General features: G+C 41.6%; 3 protein-coding genes across 4 annotated transcripts; all 3 read right to left on the bottom strand.

Moving 5' to 3' along the window:
• Nucleotides 1-730: 730 nt before the first annotated feature.
• On the bottom strand, nt 731-5,241 carry LOC101468224 (uncharacterized). 2 transcript variants are annotated; one of them, XM_014413284.4, is made up of 5 exons: nt 5,098-5,241; nt 4,221-4,387; nt 4,019-4,134; nt 2,991-3,134; nt 731-2,890 (listed from the first exon to the last, which is right to left on the bottom strand). In XM_014413284.4, exons 2-5 carry the CDS (start codon nt 4,363-4,365, stop codon nt 2,051-2,053), a joined length of 1,245 nt encoding a protein of 414 aa, XP_014268770.2. In that variant the 5' UTR covers nt 4,366-4,387; nt 5,098-5,241; the 3' UTR covers nt 731-2,050. The 2 variants fall into 2 exon arrangements, with proteins under 2 accessions (XP_014268770.2, XP_014268771.2); XM_014413285.4 differs by lacking the exon at nt 5,098-5,241 and adding an exon at nt 4,570-5,068.
• Nucleotides 5,242-7,910: 2,669 nt separating this feature from the next.
• Nucleotides 7,911-13,312, bottom strand: LOC112435560 (uncharacterized). Its single transcript, XM_076889636.1, has 9 exons — nt 12,998-13,312; nt 12,537-12,877; nt 12,196-12,463; nt 11,722-11,910; nt 11,053-11,136; nt 10,574-10,727; nt 9,251-9,458; nt 8,053-9,151; nt 7,911-7,960 (listed from the first exon to the last, which is right to left on the bottom strand). Exons 2-9 carry the CDS (start codon nt 12,867-12,869, stop codon nt 7,911-7,913), a joined length of 2,385 nt encoding a protein of 794 aa, XP_076745751.1. The 5' UTR covers nt 12,870-12,877; nt 12,998-13,312.
• Nucleotides 13,308-16,975, bottom strand: LOC106674465 (uncharacterized). The gene is made up of 5 exons (XM_014411607.4): nt 16,907-16,975; nt 16,167-16,333; nt 15,965-16,080; nt 14,269-14,412; nt 13,308-14,169 (listed from the first exon to the last, which is right to left on the bottom strand). The coding sequence occupies exons 2-5, from the start codon at nt 16,309-16,311 to the stop codon at nt 13,330-13,332; spliced, it is 1,245 nt and encodes a 414-aa protein (XP_014267093.3). The 5' UTR covers nt 16,312-16,333; nt 16,907-16,975; the 3' UTR covers nt 13,308-13,329.
• Between the last annotated feature and the right edge of the window lie 1,039 nt (nt 16,976-18,014).

Here is an 18,014-nt window from a genome sequence, read left to right as displayed (position 1 = left end):
AGTGGCACCAGGTGTGCCTTTCTGCTGTTGTGCATTCAGAGATGCTCTGAATGCACAACAGCAGTTTTTGAGTTACTGTTACCTTCCTATCAATTTCAGTCTTGTAATTCTCCTCCATTGTTTACCGTCACTAAGTCATTTTCACCCAGATAAATGGCCGGATAATTTCTCTTTGTGCACCATTCTCTGTAAACCCTAAAGATGGTTATGTGTGAAAATCCCAGTGGATTTGTGAAATATTCAGACCTGTCAGTCTGGCACCAACAACTACGTCATGTTCAAAGTCACTTAATCACCTTTCGTCCCCATTCTGAGGCCCAGTTTGAACTTCAGCAGGTCATCTTGACAATGTCTACATACCACTGCATTTAGTTTCTGCTGTGCGATTGATTAGAAATTAACAAGTAGTTGGACCTTTATGATGTACCTAATAGTGCATTAACATCAGAAAATCCTAAATAACATCATGCCACAGGCTACTTAGGAAGAGCATGTCTGACATTTGTTTTAGTGATTCAGCTGTCAATGAAAATCCACCATTTAGACTTAGTTCTCTTCCAGGCTTGGGGAAAAGGCCTTCTTAACATTACGCTAAAAATAGATACTAATTTCAAAACCACATGAAATGCATCTTTTTCAAAACAAACTGCATTATCACCACAAGCAATGCAACTCCTCATTTTAATTGGTGCTCCTGAATTCCAAATAAGAACAGAAACAGTAAGTTGAGTCATCTTTTCAGCAGCCTCCCTTGGGATAGCAAGTTTTATTTCATGTCCAGACACATTGCAGTGTGGAGAGAACAATCCAATCAGTGAGTAACACATGATATACACAGTTCCTTATTGGATACTAGAGCATTAAAGAACCACCAGTCCCATTCAAAAATGTCTAAGACATTAAAGATCATTTTAAAAGAGCATTGTGTAGGATTCATTGGCATCTAGTGGTGAGGTTGCAGATAGCAACCAAAGTCATTTTGCAAGCATATACAACTACTTGTGACTGAGCAGCAGGAAAGGCCCTTCTTAAGGTCTGGTTTGTTCATTCCAGGCTACTATAGAAAAATGGCAACTACATGACACACCTACGTTGCATTTTACATGGATGGCATGTATTTATGTTTACAGAGTTTTCTTCTCTACAAAACTACACGGACCTCTCAGGTGAGAATCCTCTCCCTCTGTAGATACTAATGTGGTTAGTAATTCCAGTTTAGTATATACAATTATGAATATTTTACTTCATTTTGCCCAATAGACCACCCTAAATCCTGCACACTGGTCCTTTAAACAAGTGAAAAAAATAAGGGAGTACATTTTAGCATCAGACAAATCAGGATTAAAGTGGATCATTTCTGCCCACATGCCAACCACTCCACATTGAACTGGGAGCACTTAGCAAAAAATAAACTTTCAGCAGAGCTTAATCGTGTTATTTTAAAATTCCTCCTCAATGAGACTTAATTTATAAAGTAACATAATCAAAATATTAAGTGTAAAAATGCACAATAAGAACCCGAAGCTGTACATGACATAATTCTTCTTGAAAAACAAAAACAAAACAAACAAAAAAATAACTAAACAATTAAACATAGTATCACTACCAGGTATCTAAATATACCTCAACACATGTAATTGCCCAAAATTTAAGGGAGAAAAAAAGAGGGAAGACTTTTTTTTTTTTTTTTTAACCACAAAGTGAGTTCAACAACTCAAGACAAAGTAATAAATTCACACGCATTTCACACTTAAAAAAGAAAATCCTTTAAAAAGTTAATCCAAACAGTTTCTGTTTTTACAGAATATTTTGTGACAAACGGTGTAATAGTTGGGTTTCATGTCTGGTTAGTTAATTTAGGAGATGTGTCCCTTAGACCAAAATTTCAACAGTCGGTAATCAAAATCAATCTCACCATAACTTCATTCTCAAAAACCAACATCATCTGCAGTACGAGATCCCCAAAGTTTAAAAAAGAAAAGAAAAAAAGAGACAGGGGTGGGTAAAAGGAAAATTTATGAATAAAATCTGCAAAGTCTCCATGCCTCAATTATCTTTTTCCACTTGTGTTTTCATGCTTTTCCTCTGGGTGACTTTTCTGGTGAGCTTTCAATGTGCGCTCTCGGCCAAAGCTCTTCCCGCAGGTCGGACAGGCAAATCGGCCCACGACGTGCGCCCGGGACATGTGAGCATCCAGCTGCTCTGGACGGGCAAAGCTCTCTTCACATTCTTCGCAGGGGTGGGCTTTCCGTGGGGCGTGCTTCTCCTTCTTGTGAGCACGGAGCTGAATCAAGCCGGGGAATGTGAGGTCGCACTCGGGGCACGGGTGCTGACGGGGTGGGGTCGGCTCTGCTTTAGGTTTCTTCTCCTTTGCTGAAGCCTGACTCTCATCCTCGGGAGTTTTATCTTCCGTTTCTGACTTTGCTGTCACCTTCGAGGGACGGCCACGCTTTGCTCCGCCTGCTTTCCCTTTTTCTTCCGCTGGGGTTGCCATCGCGTCTGATGTGCTGCTGGCCTTCACGGTCTCCTCGTTAATGTCTGCTTCCTCTTTCTTTTTCCGCTTTCCCTTTTTCTCAGCACCTGCCGCGTCTTCGGCCTTGGCGGGCCGTCCGCGTTTCTTGACAGATGAAGTGCTGCCGTTGCACTGCTGACCTTCGGGGTATTTCTCCTGGTGTGCTATCAGCTCTGATTCAGCTTCAAATCCCTGGCCGCACTTCTTACAGCGATGAGTTTTTGTAGAATCCTCTGGCTGTTCTGTAGTCTCGACATCTGGGCGTGGATGCTGGGTCAGGCGATGAGCACGCAGCAGTCCGGCACTACGGAACGTTTCATTGCAATCTTTACAAACCATCTGTTTCTCTGGGCACACCTGTCTTCTATGGGATGTGAGCTAGACAGGAGAGAAGTAAATGGTTATGCACAAACATTAAGCACAAACACATAAAGCTAGAAACTGATTCATTCTGCTGTATGTTCTAAATTATACTCACTTCAGAGAACGTTTTAAAGCTCTCTTTGCAGTGAACACATTTGAAGGGCTTGTCATCCTTGCTGTGTGTTGGCTGATGCTGCGTCAGTTCCTCAGATGACAGAAATGTGCGGTCGCACACGTAGCATGTGAACAATGTGTTTCCCTGAGAAAAGATGACCAAAAAGAACGGGGAGGAGAAACATTTAAAACCTTATGTTTTGGACATATAGTTGTGTGAAGGCTCCTTTAGCGAAAAACGGGTGTCTACGGACTCAACCGAAGCAATCTGGTGCCTTGAGGAGTAGTGTATAATGCGAAAGCTATGTAGTGTAACCTGCACTATGGTGTCATTTCAGTGGGTCGGACGCCTCCCGATTTTCTTCGCTGCAGTCATTTTCAAAATGAATGAGGATGGGTTAAGGCTGAGGAAGTCTGACTGTGCAGGCTTTTACATGACAAAGGGTGCACAGGGATTTCCAGATGACATGGGACTCAAAGACGGAGATTTCTGCAACGGTGATACAGAAGATCACTAATGGACAAAAGAACCATAACAGCACGTAATGTAACGTGCGAAGCAACTAATGAGGCGAACACAAATGGGACATTACTAGCCCTCGGAATGCTAACATTTGCAACACCAGGGCAATGTGTGCAATATTCTGCTTGGTGCAAGATGCTACACACATAGGCTGAACTTAAAGGATGATCTAGTGACTTGAGAAAGTGATTACTCTTGATAAATTGTTCTCAAACACATGGGGTGTTTTTACAGATCGATGTTCTTCAACATAAACTGGAACATCCCTATTTCTTAGAGTAACTTTATCCACCAAAGGAGGACTTTGTTTATGGGTCAATGGCAGCTAAAACCACAAAAACCCCACAAATCTGTGGTTTTAAGTTTCATTATTGCAAAATTGGAAAAGAAATTAAAAAGAAAAATCCCAACTATCCATCATTGAGCAGGGTTGAACTCTGGTGAATAGATTAAGACACAAAAAGGTCATCAATTTAGTTAAAAATGACACACTCTGTTCTTCTCACCTGCTGAAGCTGCTGCTTGTATTCCTCCCGGTGGCTCTTCTTCATGTGTCTCTCCTTGGCTTTTGCACTGCAGAACGTGATGAAGCATTGGAAGCACTGCAGGTTTTCATGCTGGTCTGAATCCACAACAGAATGTCAAATTTATTATGTGTTGTTGCTTTTAGGAAGCTGATTTAAAAGGTATGATCGCTGCATCACTCACAGGAATGAACCGAGGGAGCCGGAGGTCCATTCAGAGTGATGGGTTTGTATGGTTCTGCCGGCTTTTCCGGGGGAGCCTCGGGTGGTGGATCCGGCAAGCCCCGTCCCATCACGATCTCCTCTATGTTCAAGATCTCCGAGTCCATGGTGCGATGTTCCCTGTTCTTCCTGGAGTCAATTTAAAAACAAAAAAGACACGAAACAAAGTTTAATTACCACGTGGAACAAACACTAGTTTAATAAACAGCGGGAAACATAACAGCGCCAGAAACGCAGATATGTGCTCATTACGTAAAGTTCAACAGCTGACTATACAGAAAAATAATCGCCTTACTAGGTTGGTTACTTACGTTGGTTGAAATAACGCCAATGCAACAGTTTTAGAATGAGCCGCGTATAAAACCCAAAGGCCGTGAAACTGTTAGTCCGCGGGAATTACCCAAGTTTTAGCCACTGTTAGCTAACGTTACCGTAACATTAAGGCCGCTAGCCATGCTAGCTACCTCCACACAGCTCTGCAAGTGGCAGACATTGCTCACTTCACGAAAAGAGCCTTGATATATCCACGCGGTAAACTGAGTGCGTTTCAATAGCACACAACCGCCTTAGTTAAATGTTTATTTTAACGTTAATAACAAAAGTACCGTGCTAAGTTAGCGCGCTAACGTTAGCTAGCTCACTACTAGTTTGCAGGTTGGCGCTAACAACACTGATTCCCAGAGAGGACCACAGAGTTTCCGTGTCCCCTTTTTTTTTTACACGCTAGTTTTGAACTCATCTTCTGAAATTTAAATGTATCTGCCGCGAATCATTACAAAACAAGCTAAGACCTAAACGAAAGGCAAATAATTCGACTAAGAAGCTAGAGTAGCCATTACCTCTAACCGCTCTTTCAGGGTAGTTTGACTGAGAGAGTTGACCCCAGAGAAGTGCAACCGATAGAGCGGACACTTCCTGCTGTGTGGTGGCCGTCGGTACAGCTAAGATGGCTGCCTGGAAGTATTCGATGTTGTTATTGATTCATATTTAGATGCAAAATCTAAATGGTCGTATATGAGCAAGCCGAGTTTACCCAACGCTAATATACAGAACACAAGTTTTATCACATCGCATACGTGAAGAAATAAAACTTTCAATTTAAAACAAAATTCATTAACAATGTTACTGCGCGGACTACTATTACAGTAATGTTATTTTCTGACTCTTACATGCTATTTTACTTAGATAACTAATACAATCAACTACAGCATACACACGGGCAGAATTGTTTGAATAAATCTTTTCTATTAAGATCGATTCTATGCTCGATCTTTGTCACGTGACACAAAACAACTACATACTGTAGTAATCGTTCAGCGTACTACTGTTTTTAACATATACTGAACACACACACGCGCAGATGGAGTTTTGTACCGCTAATGATTAAAACTGAGTATCTGGTCTACAGATTCCTTTTTTTCATCTTGATGTCTTTTGTAACTTGAATTTACTTTTTACCACCAGTTTGTAAAATTTACTGTTATAGCTGAATTATTTCATTATTCCACCGCTCATTTAATCGTATTCTGCTTTCAATGAGTCAGACTTTCATGTAATTTTTAAAAGTTGCCTTTAAAAGCGGTCTAGTTCTCCAGGCTTTCTGAAGGTCTTTCAAAGTTTTTTTATTGGCCATTGACTGCTTTTTCTCTTTCACAGTTCAGGCCTTACATCTCAACATTTTCAGAGGAGTGTTTCTTGTTGTTTGTTAAGCCACTTCACATTGATCTAAGAATAATTCAAGCATAAGAATGTACCTAATTCAATTGGTGAGCTGATTTTGTGTATAGAGAAAACAGAAAACTTAGCAAAGGACCAATTTATATTGCACCAACTAGGTAATTCCCAAACAAGGTTATTATTACTAAACTAAAACTAGATGCAACAATTTTTTAAGGCAATTAAAAATTAAAACTAGATTTAAAAAGAAAATGTGTGAGCTATTGTAAAACTCTTTAACATGAAATAAAATCTAAAGAAAATGTTTTTTATTATAATAATTTTCTGAAATCTTGTCTCTAACGAATACTAATAATTAACAAACTCTAATGCTTACACCTAAACTCATAAAAAATATCAAAAACTAAAGATTTATAAACAGTAAAAGCTAAACTGAAACAAGAAAATCCACTCTGAAAACTAAATGAAACTAATCTAAATAAAAACAAAAAGTCAAAACGAAATACAAATAAAACGAATTTGAAAATGAAAACTATAATAATTCTTCACAAAGAGCTTTTAAATAACAGACAAACAGTATCTAAAAGTGACATCCTTAGTGGTGGATTTGGCCCTTGACTTCATCAATCTACTGTTCAATCTCATCAAAAATGGTCTCAGTGAAAGCCTGGCTGCCAAGAAGCCATTCATAAGGAAGGGAAACAGGGAAAAAGGGCTGAGGTATGTCAAGTTACTGGCCTGAAAATCAGTGAAGGCTTTGTCATGGTCTAGTCCAAAATTTAACTGACAGCATTGGTGATTTGAATGGCCTATATTTGTATAGCGCTTTACTTAGTCCCTATGGACCCCAAAGCGCTTTACACTACATTCAGTCATCCACCCATTCACACACTGGTGATGGCAAGCTACATTGTAGCCACAGCCACCCTGGGGCGCACTGACAGAGGCGAGGCTGCCAGACACTGGTGCCACCGGGCCCTCTGACCACCACCAGTAGGCAACAGGTGAAGTGTCTTGCCCAATGACACAACGGCCGAGACTGTCCGAGCTGGGGCTCAAACTGGTAACCTTCCGATTACAAGACAAACTGCCAACTCTTGAGCCATGATCGCCCCAATTTTATCAACATTGACTGAATTATGAATGCAGCATCAGTACCATCAGATTGTTTTTGTTCTCACCATGTAATACCACCGGAAAATATTCTGATTGGCAATTGCTTAATTGTTCAGCATGACAATGACCCAAACCCACTTCCAATGCATTAAAAGCATACCTGGATTAAAAAAAAAATAAAAAAATCAGTCATGGATTGGCCATTTTGATGTGTTTTTGTAACTTGAATTAATTTTTTCCACCAGTTTGTACAGTACTCTGTAATATACTGTATTTCAAACCTCATACAGGCATGCATCGACTGTGTGCTAGTATAGATTTTCTTTTAGTCATTTCAGTTTTCACTATTGTTACGCGGCATTAGTGGAAGATGGTCTAGTGACCGATGCTCTTTAATTTCTGTTATTGTTGCAGTACTGTGTCCTACTTGGTTATTTCAGTACACAAGAGCTTTAATATGTTTTGGCACATTTTTCTTTTGTACTTGTAAGCAGTCCTCAAATGAATAAATGAACATTTGTCCTTTATTGTTTTCTAAAACTCAAATAAATGATACTTTAATAATAAAACTCGGAGCCAAAAAATAAGCTCACTGTAGAATGTAAACTAGATCAGGTGAAAATAAATAGTTGAGGGCAAAAGTATCATGATGGCCACAGTGAAAAAAAACAAACAACTTTTTACACTTCTTTTCCAGCACAGTGTGTGGCTCTGAGTCTTTTTTTCTTTCTGAAGCAAATTCTTTTTTTATAACTCCTAAATGACATATTAAGATTTTTTTAAAATGCATCACAACAGCCCTATAAAAGCATGACAGTGAAAGGCAGTGAGTTTCCCTACACCAAAAACACAGTTACAATCAGAGATTGGTAAATTCTGTAGCAGATACTACTCTTTTCCCAAACTTCCCTGATTATGGAAATTCAAAAAGCAGTTGTGGTTACGTGAGATACAAAGAAAGACACAGCACTTGAGGCATAACACTCGTGATGTCCTCTGACAGTCCCCAAAACGGCACCTGCCCCCCTCTCCCTCTCCAAGCTGCTCCGGCCAGTGACCTGAACCGTCATATCGTGTGGCTGCGTCTGGCAGAGGACTCTCCTCCACCAGGATGGGACTGCGGGTTTCATTTGTTGTGTGAACCTCTGCTGCCGGCGGCTGGGGAGGAACTGAGTCTTGGGTATCCGAGCTACTAGAGAAGATCAAAGCCTTGGACACTTCCAATCTGAAAGCCATGAGAGTCAAAGGTGGCACGGATGCTCTGAAATCCTGTCGATACAGGAGCCAGGAGTTTACCAAAGCCAGATCCGTGAGGTACCAGAGCACTGCTTGGGGCCAGCAGCTTGGTGCAGAGGCCGTGAGGGGAATTGCATAAAGATTTTTCAGTTCTCTGTGGAGACGGGCCGACATCTGGGCTTTCTCAAAGTTTTCAATGAGAAAGGCCGCGCTCCTTTGGCCATTTCCCGCAGTAGAAAGTATGAAGCCACAATGGGATCTGCGCAGCATCAACTTCCCATCTGAGCTCACAAACTCATCACTGATCTGTCCTCGAGCCCCTCCCACCCTGCCTGCTCCATGAACCCCAGCAGCTAAAAGGCGTTCGAGCATCACAGGGGTGGACAGTTCCTGTTTGCAAAGGAACACCATACTACCTTTGGGGACCATTTTTTCTACAGCACCTTCTTTGTCTGAGAGATCCACCTTAAGATCGACATGTAAGAGTAAGCCGTCAAATCCAATTAAAGCAGTGCTGTAGAGAGACAGTTTGTTGTTGTGCACCTTCCCAGTGAGAGGAAGTGGATATTGGTCAACTGCATAATCGCCCTCTCGTCTTAATGACTGGCACCCTGCTTTGAAACGACACAATAATGGATGAACTTTCCACAGGGGATCAGCCTGTTTTGAACCATCTGAGCCATTTGCCTCGTCACCACATTGATCACTATCACAAGTTCCTTTGTGGGGATTAGCGTTGGCTGGATACTTTGAAGAAGTCAGCTTCAGCGTGCGAGACAGCTCGAGGAAACGGGACAACGGGATGGCTTCAGCAATCAACGGCACCTTAGTCAAGTCTTCCCAGTAGAGCTTTGCACTGGGAAACTAAGAAAGTAACAATAGAAAAATAAATAAAATTAGGTTTTAGCATCTAACCAAAAATGAGGTAATAATTTCAGTAATCAGACAGGCAGAAATACAAACCTTCAAAGTTCCCATTGCGATGTGGATCCCAACAAAGCGTGCAACTTCCCTGGCCGTGACAGCGTCAGGCATGTTGGACAGTTTATTTGTACAGTTGGCAAGTTCTACCCAGGTATCCCAACCAAAGTACTTAGAGAAGTAATCAATGGGCTCTCTGGTTCTGTTGCCATCTCTTGGTGCATTAGACGGGATCACGGATGTTGGCAAACTAAGGGGGGAATAAAGTCAAAAGAACATCAAGAGCAAATCTTACATGTATGTAACAGAGGAACAACGGCAATAATAGAAAAAAAAAAAAAAAGAAAGATATTTAGAGTTATTTCTAGGGCTGGGCCATATCATACCATTCACGGTAATACCGGTATGATGTCGGGCAACGATAAGAAAATGATAAGAAGATAAGAAATTATACGTACATGGCAGAAAAAGCATGGCAGCAACGGAGAATGGGAAGGGCGAAAGCGGATCGTTGAATGAAACAGATGAACCAGACCTGGTTTGTTAAAATGCTGCAACTTCAGTGGTGTGGAACTGGTTTGGCTTTCGTCCGTCAGATACACAACAAAGCACAATTTTTGGTAGAGCATGCAAGCGGGCCATTGTTATTACCGTGTTTTACGGAAAATAAGTTGCTCTTAAAATCCTTTGATTTTCTGAAGAAAAAAATAAATAAAAAAATCGACAGTGCCCCTTATAATTCTTATGTATGAATTCTGGTTGTGATTACTGACCTCAAACAGATTTTATGTGGTACACGGCGCTCAAAAATCTGTAAAAAATGTTTTAGTACAACTTTGCTAAGCTATGAAGCTGCACAGCTTGATGGATTGTCAGAGCATTACGGCTACCGTAGGCAGGAACCTCGCGGAGTGATACGTACTGTGCTTCAACATAATATTACCGTATTGTGTGTGTATAACCTCTTTTTAAGTTTTGTGGATACTATGCATGGTTACGCTGAGGATATGTCGGCCAATTTCCACTGGAAATGCCTTTTGGTTAAACTGCCAGCAAAAAAAATTGCATTTTCACTGTTAAATTTTTATGTAGCTTTAATGCACATAAAAATAAATAAATAAATAAAAATAAAAACAGCTGCTCGTTTAAGTGAAAATGCATTAACAGTGCAAAAAAACCATCAAAGTTGCAGAGTTGTAAAGTAGTTTTGTAAAAAGTTTTGTCTTGCGTAAATTATATCATCAGTTATATCATTATCGCAAATTTTCAAATATATATCGTGATGATTATTCTTGGCCATATTGCCCTGCCCTAGTTATTTCTATGGATAATAGTTTTGTAGACTCAAAGAAGGTCTTACTGTACCTTTGCGATGAGTGATCCGACTGTTGTGCGCTGATGGCCGAGTTCTTGGAGAAATAGGCCATTACTTCTGCTTCTGAATCAAGCTGAGGATCTGACAATTCAAAGCCACCCATATCCTCTTCATCGGGACTTTGGAGGAGAAACTCACGAAGATCTGGTAGGTGAATGGTAAATGGCCTGCATTTGTATAGCGCTTTACTCAGTCCCTAAGGACCCCAAAGCGCTTTACACTACATTCAGTCATTCATCCATTCACACACTGGCAATGGCAAGAACAGCCACAAATGGATGTTCCAGCCATTTGTGGCTGGAACATCATTCACTATGACTCTGAGGTGCTGCCACTCAGAGTCCGACACAGCTAAAGGACAGATTTATTATGTAAGAGGATCATCTTAAGTTTTATTGACATCATCAATAAACAGCTTAAGAAAATCTCTCAAATATAAATACTAATCATTCCACAAAAGGGAACAAACCTTGTTGCTCGATGACCTCAGGATCTGAAAAAAGACCTTCGACTCTTGTTTCCTGATAGTCTGGTACAGAATTGATCGATTCACCTGTTTAAACAGACTCAAAATTAATATATAAGCCTTTAAGTAGTATTTGGAGAATACCAAATATAGAAATCGATAAAGTCAAGTCTCTACTATTTCTATAACTGAAAAATACTGGCGATCGTCAGTGCAACCCCTCAACCTGCTAGTAGACACACCTATGTCATCAATTTGAAAATCTTATGTGGTCCTTGTCATCACAATCACAAAACTTTCAGAACTTACTCTGACCTTGGTCACTGAGATTTTAACTCATCCACAATTTTTAGTAGCTGCACTGACAGTAATAATTTGAAAATCCTCATCCCTACATTCTCAAGTTACTGCATTGACCAGATTTTCAGAAAAGCTGATCTCTGAACTTTAGGCCAAGGTCACCAAGATCCAAACTCATCCAAGGTTTTTAGCAAATAAACCTGTGGTATCAGTTTGAAGCTACTATGCAATTATTCACAGACTTAGGGGTCAACGCTGCCCACCCGCCCATCCAGCAGGGTGATGACAATACCCCATCAGCCTTTTACGACTGAGGATTAAAAATGGTGGATTTCAAAGTAAGTGGAGGTGGAGGTCGAGTGAGTTACTCACGTATATCACAATCAGCTGTTTGACTTTCTGTCTGATTTGCATCGTGGGATCCCTCTGGGTTTCTGCTGGTCCCAGCAGATTCTACTAGGACCTCTCTCTCCTCCTCCTTTATTGGATAGAAAATACACTGGCTGGTGTTGAACTCTGGTAAGATGCAACAGTCCGTTGTCCTCTCCCCAACCTCTACTGCTAAAATACAAATCAAAGAACATGATTTAACATGGCACAGTGGTTTTCCAAGAGTTATACTCATTAGCCAGAAGGTGATTAGCCATGAGTGGAATCAGAGGTGACAACAGCTAAACTTTGGATTATCCAATAATCAGAAATCCTGTTACTCTCAAAAAAAGTAACATTTGATTTAAAAAAAGAAAAAAGAAAAAGAAATCAAGAGATACTGTGCCAGGTGGTATGCAGACTGCAGAAATCAATAGTTTTATAATTACATATTGGTTGAGAAACCTTAATACTTACTTGGGATGACTGTATTTTCACTAAGTGCCTCTACATTCCAGCGGATGTGTCTGCTGCCATTTGTGGCTGGAACATCATTCACTATGAGGCTGCTTTCCTCTTTCACCAGAACAGTCCTTATATCGCGATGATGCAGCGGCTGCACGTTTGCAGTCTGTCTATTTTGACTAGTGGATGCAGTCAGTGGTTGATTCGAACTGTTCTCTTCAACCTTGATCTCATCACTTCCAAGAACTTGTACCTCATTTTCAGTGATGTAGCCCAAACCCTGTAATGAAAACAAGTCTTAAGTATGCAGTGTTGAATTCTATCTAACATAGCTGGTACTGCAAGCGTCTCACCTGTGCTTGATTGTCGCTTGCCATCATCAGGCACTGCTCCTTTTCAGCAGTCGCTCTCTGTCTAGAAGTAAGGAACTTCTCCAGTATGAGGCCTGGAGACTGGTCCATCACCTTATCTTGTTCCGTTCCTCCATGGAGCCCTCTTTCCTTCATTACTTCTTCAACACTCGTGGTAATTGACTCCAGCTCAAAGACGACTTGGTCTTCGGGAGATTCCTCTAACGTAGAGGGAATGGAAGGCAACAAAGCACCAGGAACATCTGCTTTGTTGATATTTAATTTGGAACTTGTCTCCGGCTGTGCTGTCTTTGTGCCGATCTCACAGTCAATCATTTCTGAATCTGAGGTTATGGGACGTTGATTTACAAAAGAAATCAAGAGATACTGTGCCAGGTGGTATACAGACTGCAGAAATCAATAGTTTTATAATTACATATTGGTTGAGAAACCTTAATACTTACTTGGGATGACTGTATTTTCACTAAGTGCCTCTACATTCCAGCGGATGTGTCTGCTGCCATTTGTGGCTGGAACATCATTCACTATGAGGCTGCTTTCCTCTTTCACCGGAACAGTATTGCGATGATGCAGCGGCTGCACGCTTGCAGTCTGTCTATTTTGACTAGTGGATGCAGTCAGTGGTTGATTCGAACTGTTGTCTTCAACCTTGATCTCATCACTTCCAAGAACTTGTACCTCATTTTCAGTGATGTAGCCCAAACCCTGTAATGAAAACAATTTCTTAAGTATGCAGTGTTGAATTCTATCCAATTTGTCTCACTTAGTTTCTGAATCATCTTTTTCCACTTGTGTTTTCATGCTTTTCCTCTGGGTGGCTTTGCTGATTAGCTTTCAATGTGCGCTCTCGGCCAAAGCTCTCCCCGCAGGTCGGACAGGCAAATCGGCCATTGGCGTGCGCCCGGGAAATATGGGCATCCAGCTGCTCTGGACGGGCAAAGCTCTCTTCACATTCTTCGCAGGGGTGGGCTTTCCGTGGGGCATGCTTCTTCTTCTTGTAAGCGCAGAGCTGAATCGAGCGGGGGAATGTGAGGTCGCACTCGGGGCACGGGTGCTGACGGGGTGGGGTCGGCTCTGCTTTAGGTTTCTTCTCCTTTGCTGAAGCCTGACTCTCGTCCTCGGGAGTTTTATCTTCCGTTTCTGACTTTGCTGTCACCTTCGAGGGACGGCCACGCTTTGCTCTGCCTGCTTTCCCTTTTTCTTCCGCTGGGGTTGCCATCGCGTCTGATGTGCTGCCGGCCTTCACGGTCTCCTCGTTAATGTCTGCTTCCTCTTTCTTTTTCCGCTTTCCCTTTTTCTCAGCACCTGCCGGGTCTTTGGCCTTGGCAGGCCGTCCGCGTTTCTTGACAGATGAAGTGCTGCCGTTGCACTGCTGACCTTCGGGGTATTTCTCCTGGTGTGCCATCAGCTCTGATTCAGCTTCAAATCCCTGGCCGCACTTCTTACAGCGATGAGTTTTTGTAGAATCCTCTGGCTGTTCTGTAGTCTCGACATCTGGGCGTGGATGCTGGGTCAGGCGATGAGCACGCAGCAGTCCGGCACTACGGAACGTTTCATTGCAATCTTTACAAACCATCTGTTTCTCTGGACACACCTGTCTTCTATGGGATCTGAGCTAGACAGGAGAGAAGTAAATGGTTATGCAACAGGTTAAGCACAAATACATAAAGCTAGAAACTGATTCATTCTGCAGTATGTTCTAAATTATACTCACTTCAGAGAACGTTTTAAAGCTCTCTTTGCAGTGAACACATTTGAAGGGCTTGTCATCCTTGCTGTGTGTTGGCTGATGCTGCGTCAGTTCCTCAGATGACAGAAATGTGCAGTTGCACACGTAGCATGTGAACAATGTGTTTCCCTGAGAAAAGATGACCAAAAAGAACGGGGAGGAGAAACATTTAAAACCTAAAGCTGCTATTAGGGACATGGAGTTGTGAACGCTCTTTGAGAGAAAAATGGGCTTCTACTCACTCAACTGGAATCTGGCACCTTGAGTGTATAATGTAAAAGCTATATAGTGTAAGTATGTCTGTGAAGGTTCTCAGTCATCCAGGTCATCGTAGTCTAAAGAGCTTGGAAAGAAAAGCGTCTGGATTTCTTTAAGTTGCTTGAAGACGTTTCACCTCTCATCTGAGAAGCTTCTTCAGTTCTAGGGTCAAATGGTGGAGACTCACAGATTTAAGCCCTGTGGGAGTGTCCCCCCCCCCCCAAGAGGGACAATGGGCCCCCTAACCATCTGTCTTCTCTATCCAAAATGTGAACATTGGCATCCTCAAAAGACAGATGGTTTGAAAGAAGCCATCTATGCCCACTGTGAAAGACCATTTTTGAACAGAGGCGGTGGCTTACGACACTGTCTGCCATCTATAATCCAGTTTGGAGATCCCTTCCCTTAACACCGACTCACATCCTTGGCCATTTGACCTCAGTAAGTCACATGACAGGGTGAGGCTAGGTTTCACAGTGGGTTCACCCGTAACCTTGGCTGATTGTGAGCCACACCCGTTTTCACACCTTGGTTCACGTGATTACGTAAATCATCAATATGGGGGTCCATAACCCTCTTGGGGGGGGGGGGGAAGAGACACTCCCATAGGGCTTAAAATCTACTCCCCACCATCTGACCCTAGAACTGAAAAAGCTTCTCAGATGAGAGGTGAAACGTCTTCAAGCAATTTAAAGAAGTCCAGATGCTTTTCTTTCCAAGCTCCTTAGACTATATAGTGTAAGCTACACTACGGTGTTGTTACAGTGGGTTGGACACGTCCCGATTTTTTTTTGCTGCAGCCATTTTCAAAATGAATGAGGATGGACTGAGGAAGTCTGATTGTGCAGGCTTTTACATGACAAAGGGTGCACAGGGATTTCCAGATGGCATGATACAGAAGATCACTAATGGACAAAAGCACCATAACAGCACGTAATGTAACGTGCGAAGCAACTAATGAGGCGAACACAAATGGGACATTACTAGCCCTCGGAATGCTAACATTTGCAACACCAGGGCAATGTGTGCAATATTCTGCTTGGTGCAAGATGCTACACACATAGGCTGAACTTAAAGGATGATCTAGTGACTTGAGAAAGTGATTACTCTTGATAAATTGTTCTCAAACACATGGGGTGTTTTTACAGATCGATGTTCTTCAACATAAACTGGAACATCCCTATTTCTTAGAGTAACTTTATCAAAGGAGGACTTTGTTTATGGGTCAATGGCAGCTAAAACCACAAAAAACCCTCAAATCTGCAGTTTTAAGTTTCATTATTGCAAAATTGGAAAGAAATTAAAAAGAAAAATCCCAACTATCCATCATTGAGCAGGGTTGAACTCTGGTGAATAGATTAAGACACAAAAAATTGATATATATATCAATTTAGTTAAAAATGACACACTCTGTTCTTCTCACCTGCTGAAGCTGCTGCTTGTATTCCTCCCGGTGGCTCTTCTTCATGTGTCTCTCCTTGGCTTTTGCACTGCAGAACGTGATGAAGCATTGGAAGCACTGCAGGTTTTCATGCTGGTCTGAATCCACAACAGAATGTCAAATTTATTATGTGTTGTTGCTTTTAGGAAGCTGATTTAAAAGGTATGATCGCTGCATCACTCACAGGAATGAACCGAGGGAGCCGGAGGTCCATTCAGAGTGATGGGTTTGTATGGTTCTGCCGGCTTTTCCGGGGGAGCCTCGGGTGGTGGATCCGGCAAGCCCCGTCCCATCACGATCTCCTCTATGTTCAAGATCTCCGAGTCCATGGTGCGATGTTCCCTGTTATTCCTGGAGTCAATTTAAAAACAAAAAAGACACGAAACAAAGTTTAATTACCACGTGGAACAAACACTAGTTTAATAAACAGCGGGAAACATAACAGCGCCAGAAACGCAGATATGTGCTCATTACGTAAAGTTCAACAGCTGATTATACAGAAAAATAATCGCCTTACTGATTAGGTTGGTTGAAATAACGCCAATGCAACAGTCTTTAGAATCATCAGCGTATAAAAGCCAAAGGCCGTGAAACCTCTATACAGCATACACTTCACTAAAAAAAGCATTGATATATCCACGCGGTAAATTGAGGCTGTTTCCAATTACAGATAACCGCCTTAGCTAAACGTTTACGTTAACGTTAATAACAAAAGTACCATGCTAGCTCAATACTAGTTTACAGGTTGGCGCTGACACCGACTCCCAGAGAGGACCGCTGAGTTTCCATGTCCCCCTTTTTTACATACCAATTTATTTATTTATTTTAAACTTATCTTGTGACGTTTACATGCATCTGCCGCGAATCAATACGAAACAAGCTAAGACCTAAACGAAAGGCAAATAATTCGCTACAAGCCATTACCTCTAGATGTCGCGTCTACGGTACCGAAAAGTTTACGGTGACTGCAGACAGTTACGTCTTTTCATTGGCCCGGAGACTACGGTGACTGTAGATTCGGTAGACTCTGGCCCAATAGGAGCGCTGGCCCACTGTAGACTACCAATCGTCTTGCGTCACCAAAACAAGAACACGTGGCGGGACATGGACTCAACCTGCAACTCAGCTATGTTTATGGAAAGTCGCATTTCTTTTATGTTTACGCTAAGTTATTGACTCTAAGACGCTGCTGGATTTAACTGAAGTTATACGCGGCTGAATAGCTTATTTAACTCTTTTACTATATGGATGCGGAAAGGCTGCGGAAAGGCTGCGCGTTAGCCAACATCCCATCCCCTTTTCAGTGGATACAATTGGTGATGGCAACATTTTTTTTTATACCGTTACAAAAACAACAACAACAAAATAACCCATCGGCCCACCGGGCAAATGTCCAGTCCAGCTATGTACACAACTAATTTTCCAAAGCCCCTCACATTGCAGTCATAATCAAGTTCACTGATTGACTATACTGCAGTGCTGTTTTTGTGTATTCCTGTTTCGACTATATCGACTATAATAAAGTGCTCCGTGTTACAGTAACAGTGAGTGGTGGATTCATTTAATGAAAGCCTAAGTCGGTCTTTAGTCTGCTTTAGACTTACTGACCTTCTTTGAATCAGCATCACAATAGTCCTAAGGGCACTGACAAAACAATTATAAATAAATGAAATCTATAGAAAGAGAAACATGTTTGATATGTTTTTTAAGTTACACACAAATAGCATTCTCCACTAACAAGCTCAGAAGACACAACTATATAGAAACACAGAACAGAACCAAAGAAGCAATGTGTACAATCGAGTGACAAAGACAAGTTTGTGAAGTATTTGTACAACACATGCCTGCAACAGCTTCAGTGTTTCCTGGAATTGATTCCGAAACACCAACAGAGCTATTATCTCTCTGTTATGTCAGTCAAATAATCAACTATTCAGTGACCCCTTTTAAAATACTTAGTCACAGGACAAAGATAATCTCTCATAGCAACTTTGTACTGATTGTACAACTCATTTCTCTTTGACAAGTGGAC

This window comes from Maylandia zebra, linkage group LG11 (assembly GCF_041146795.1).
Source record: "Maylandia zebra isolate NMK-2024a linkage group LG11, Mzebra_GT3a, whole genome shotgun sequence".
NCBI classification, from domain to species: Eukaryota; Metazoa; Chordata; class Actinopteri; order Cichliformes; family Cichlidae; genus Maylandia; species Maylandia zebra.
This window is presented reverse-complemented; position numbering and strand designations above follow the sequence as displayed.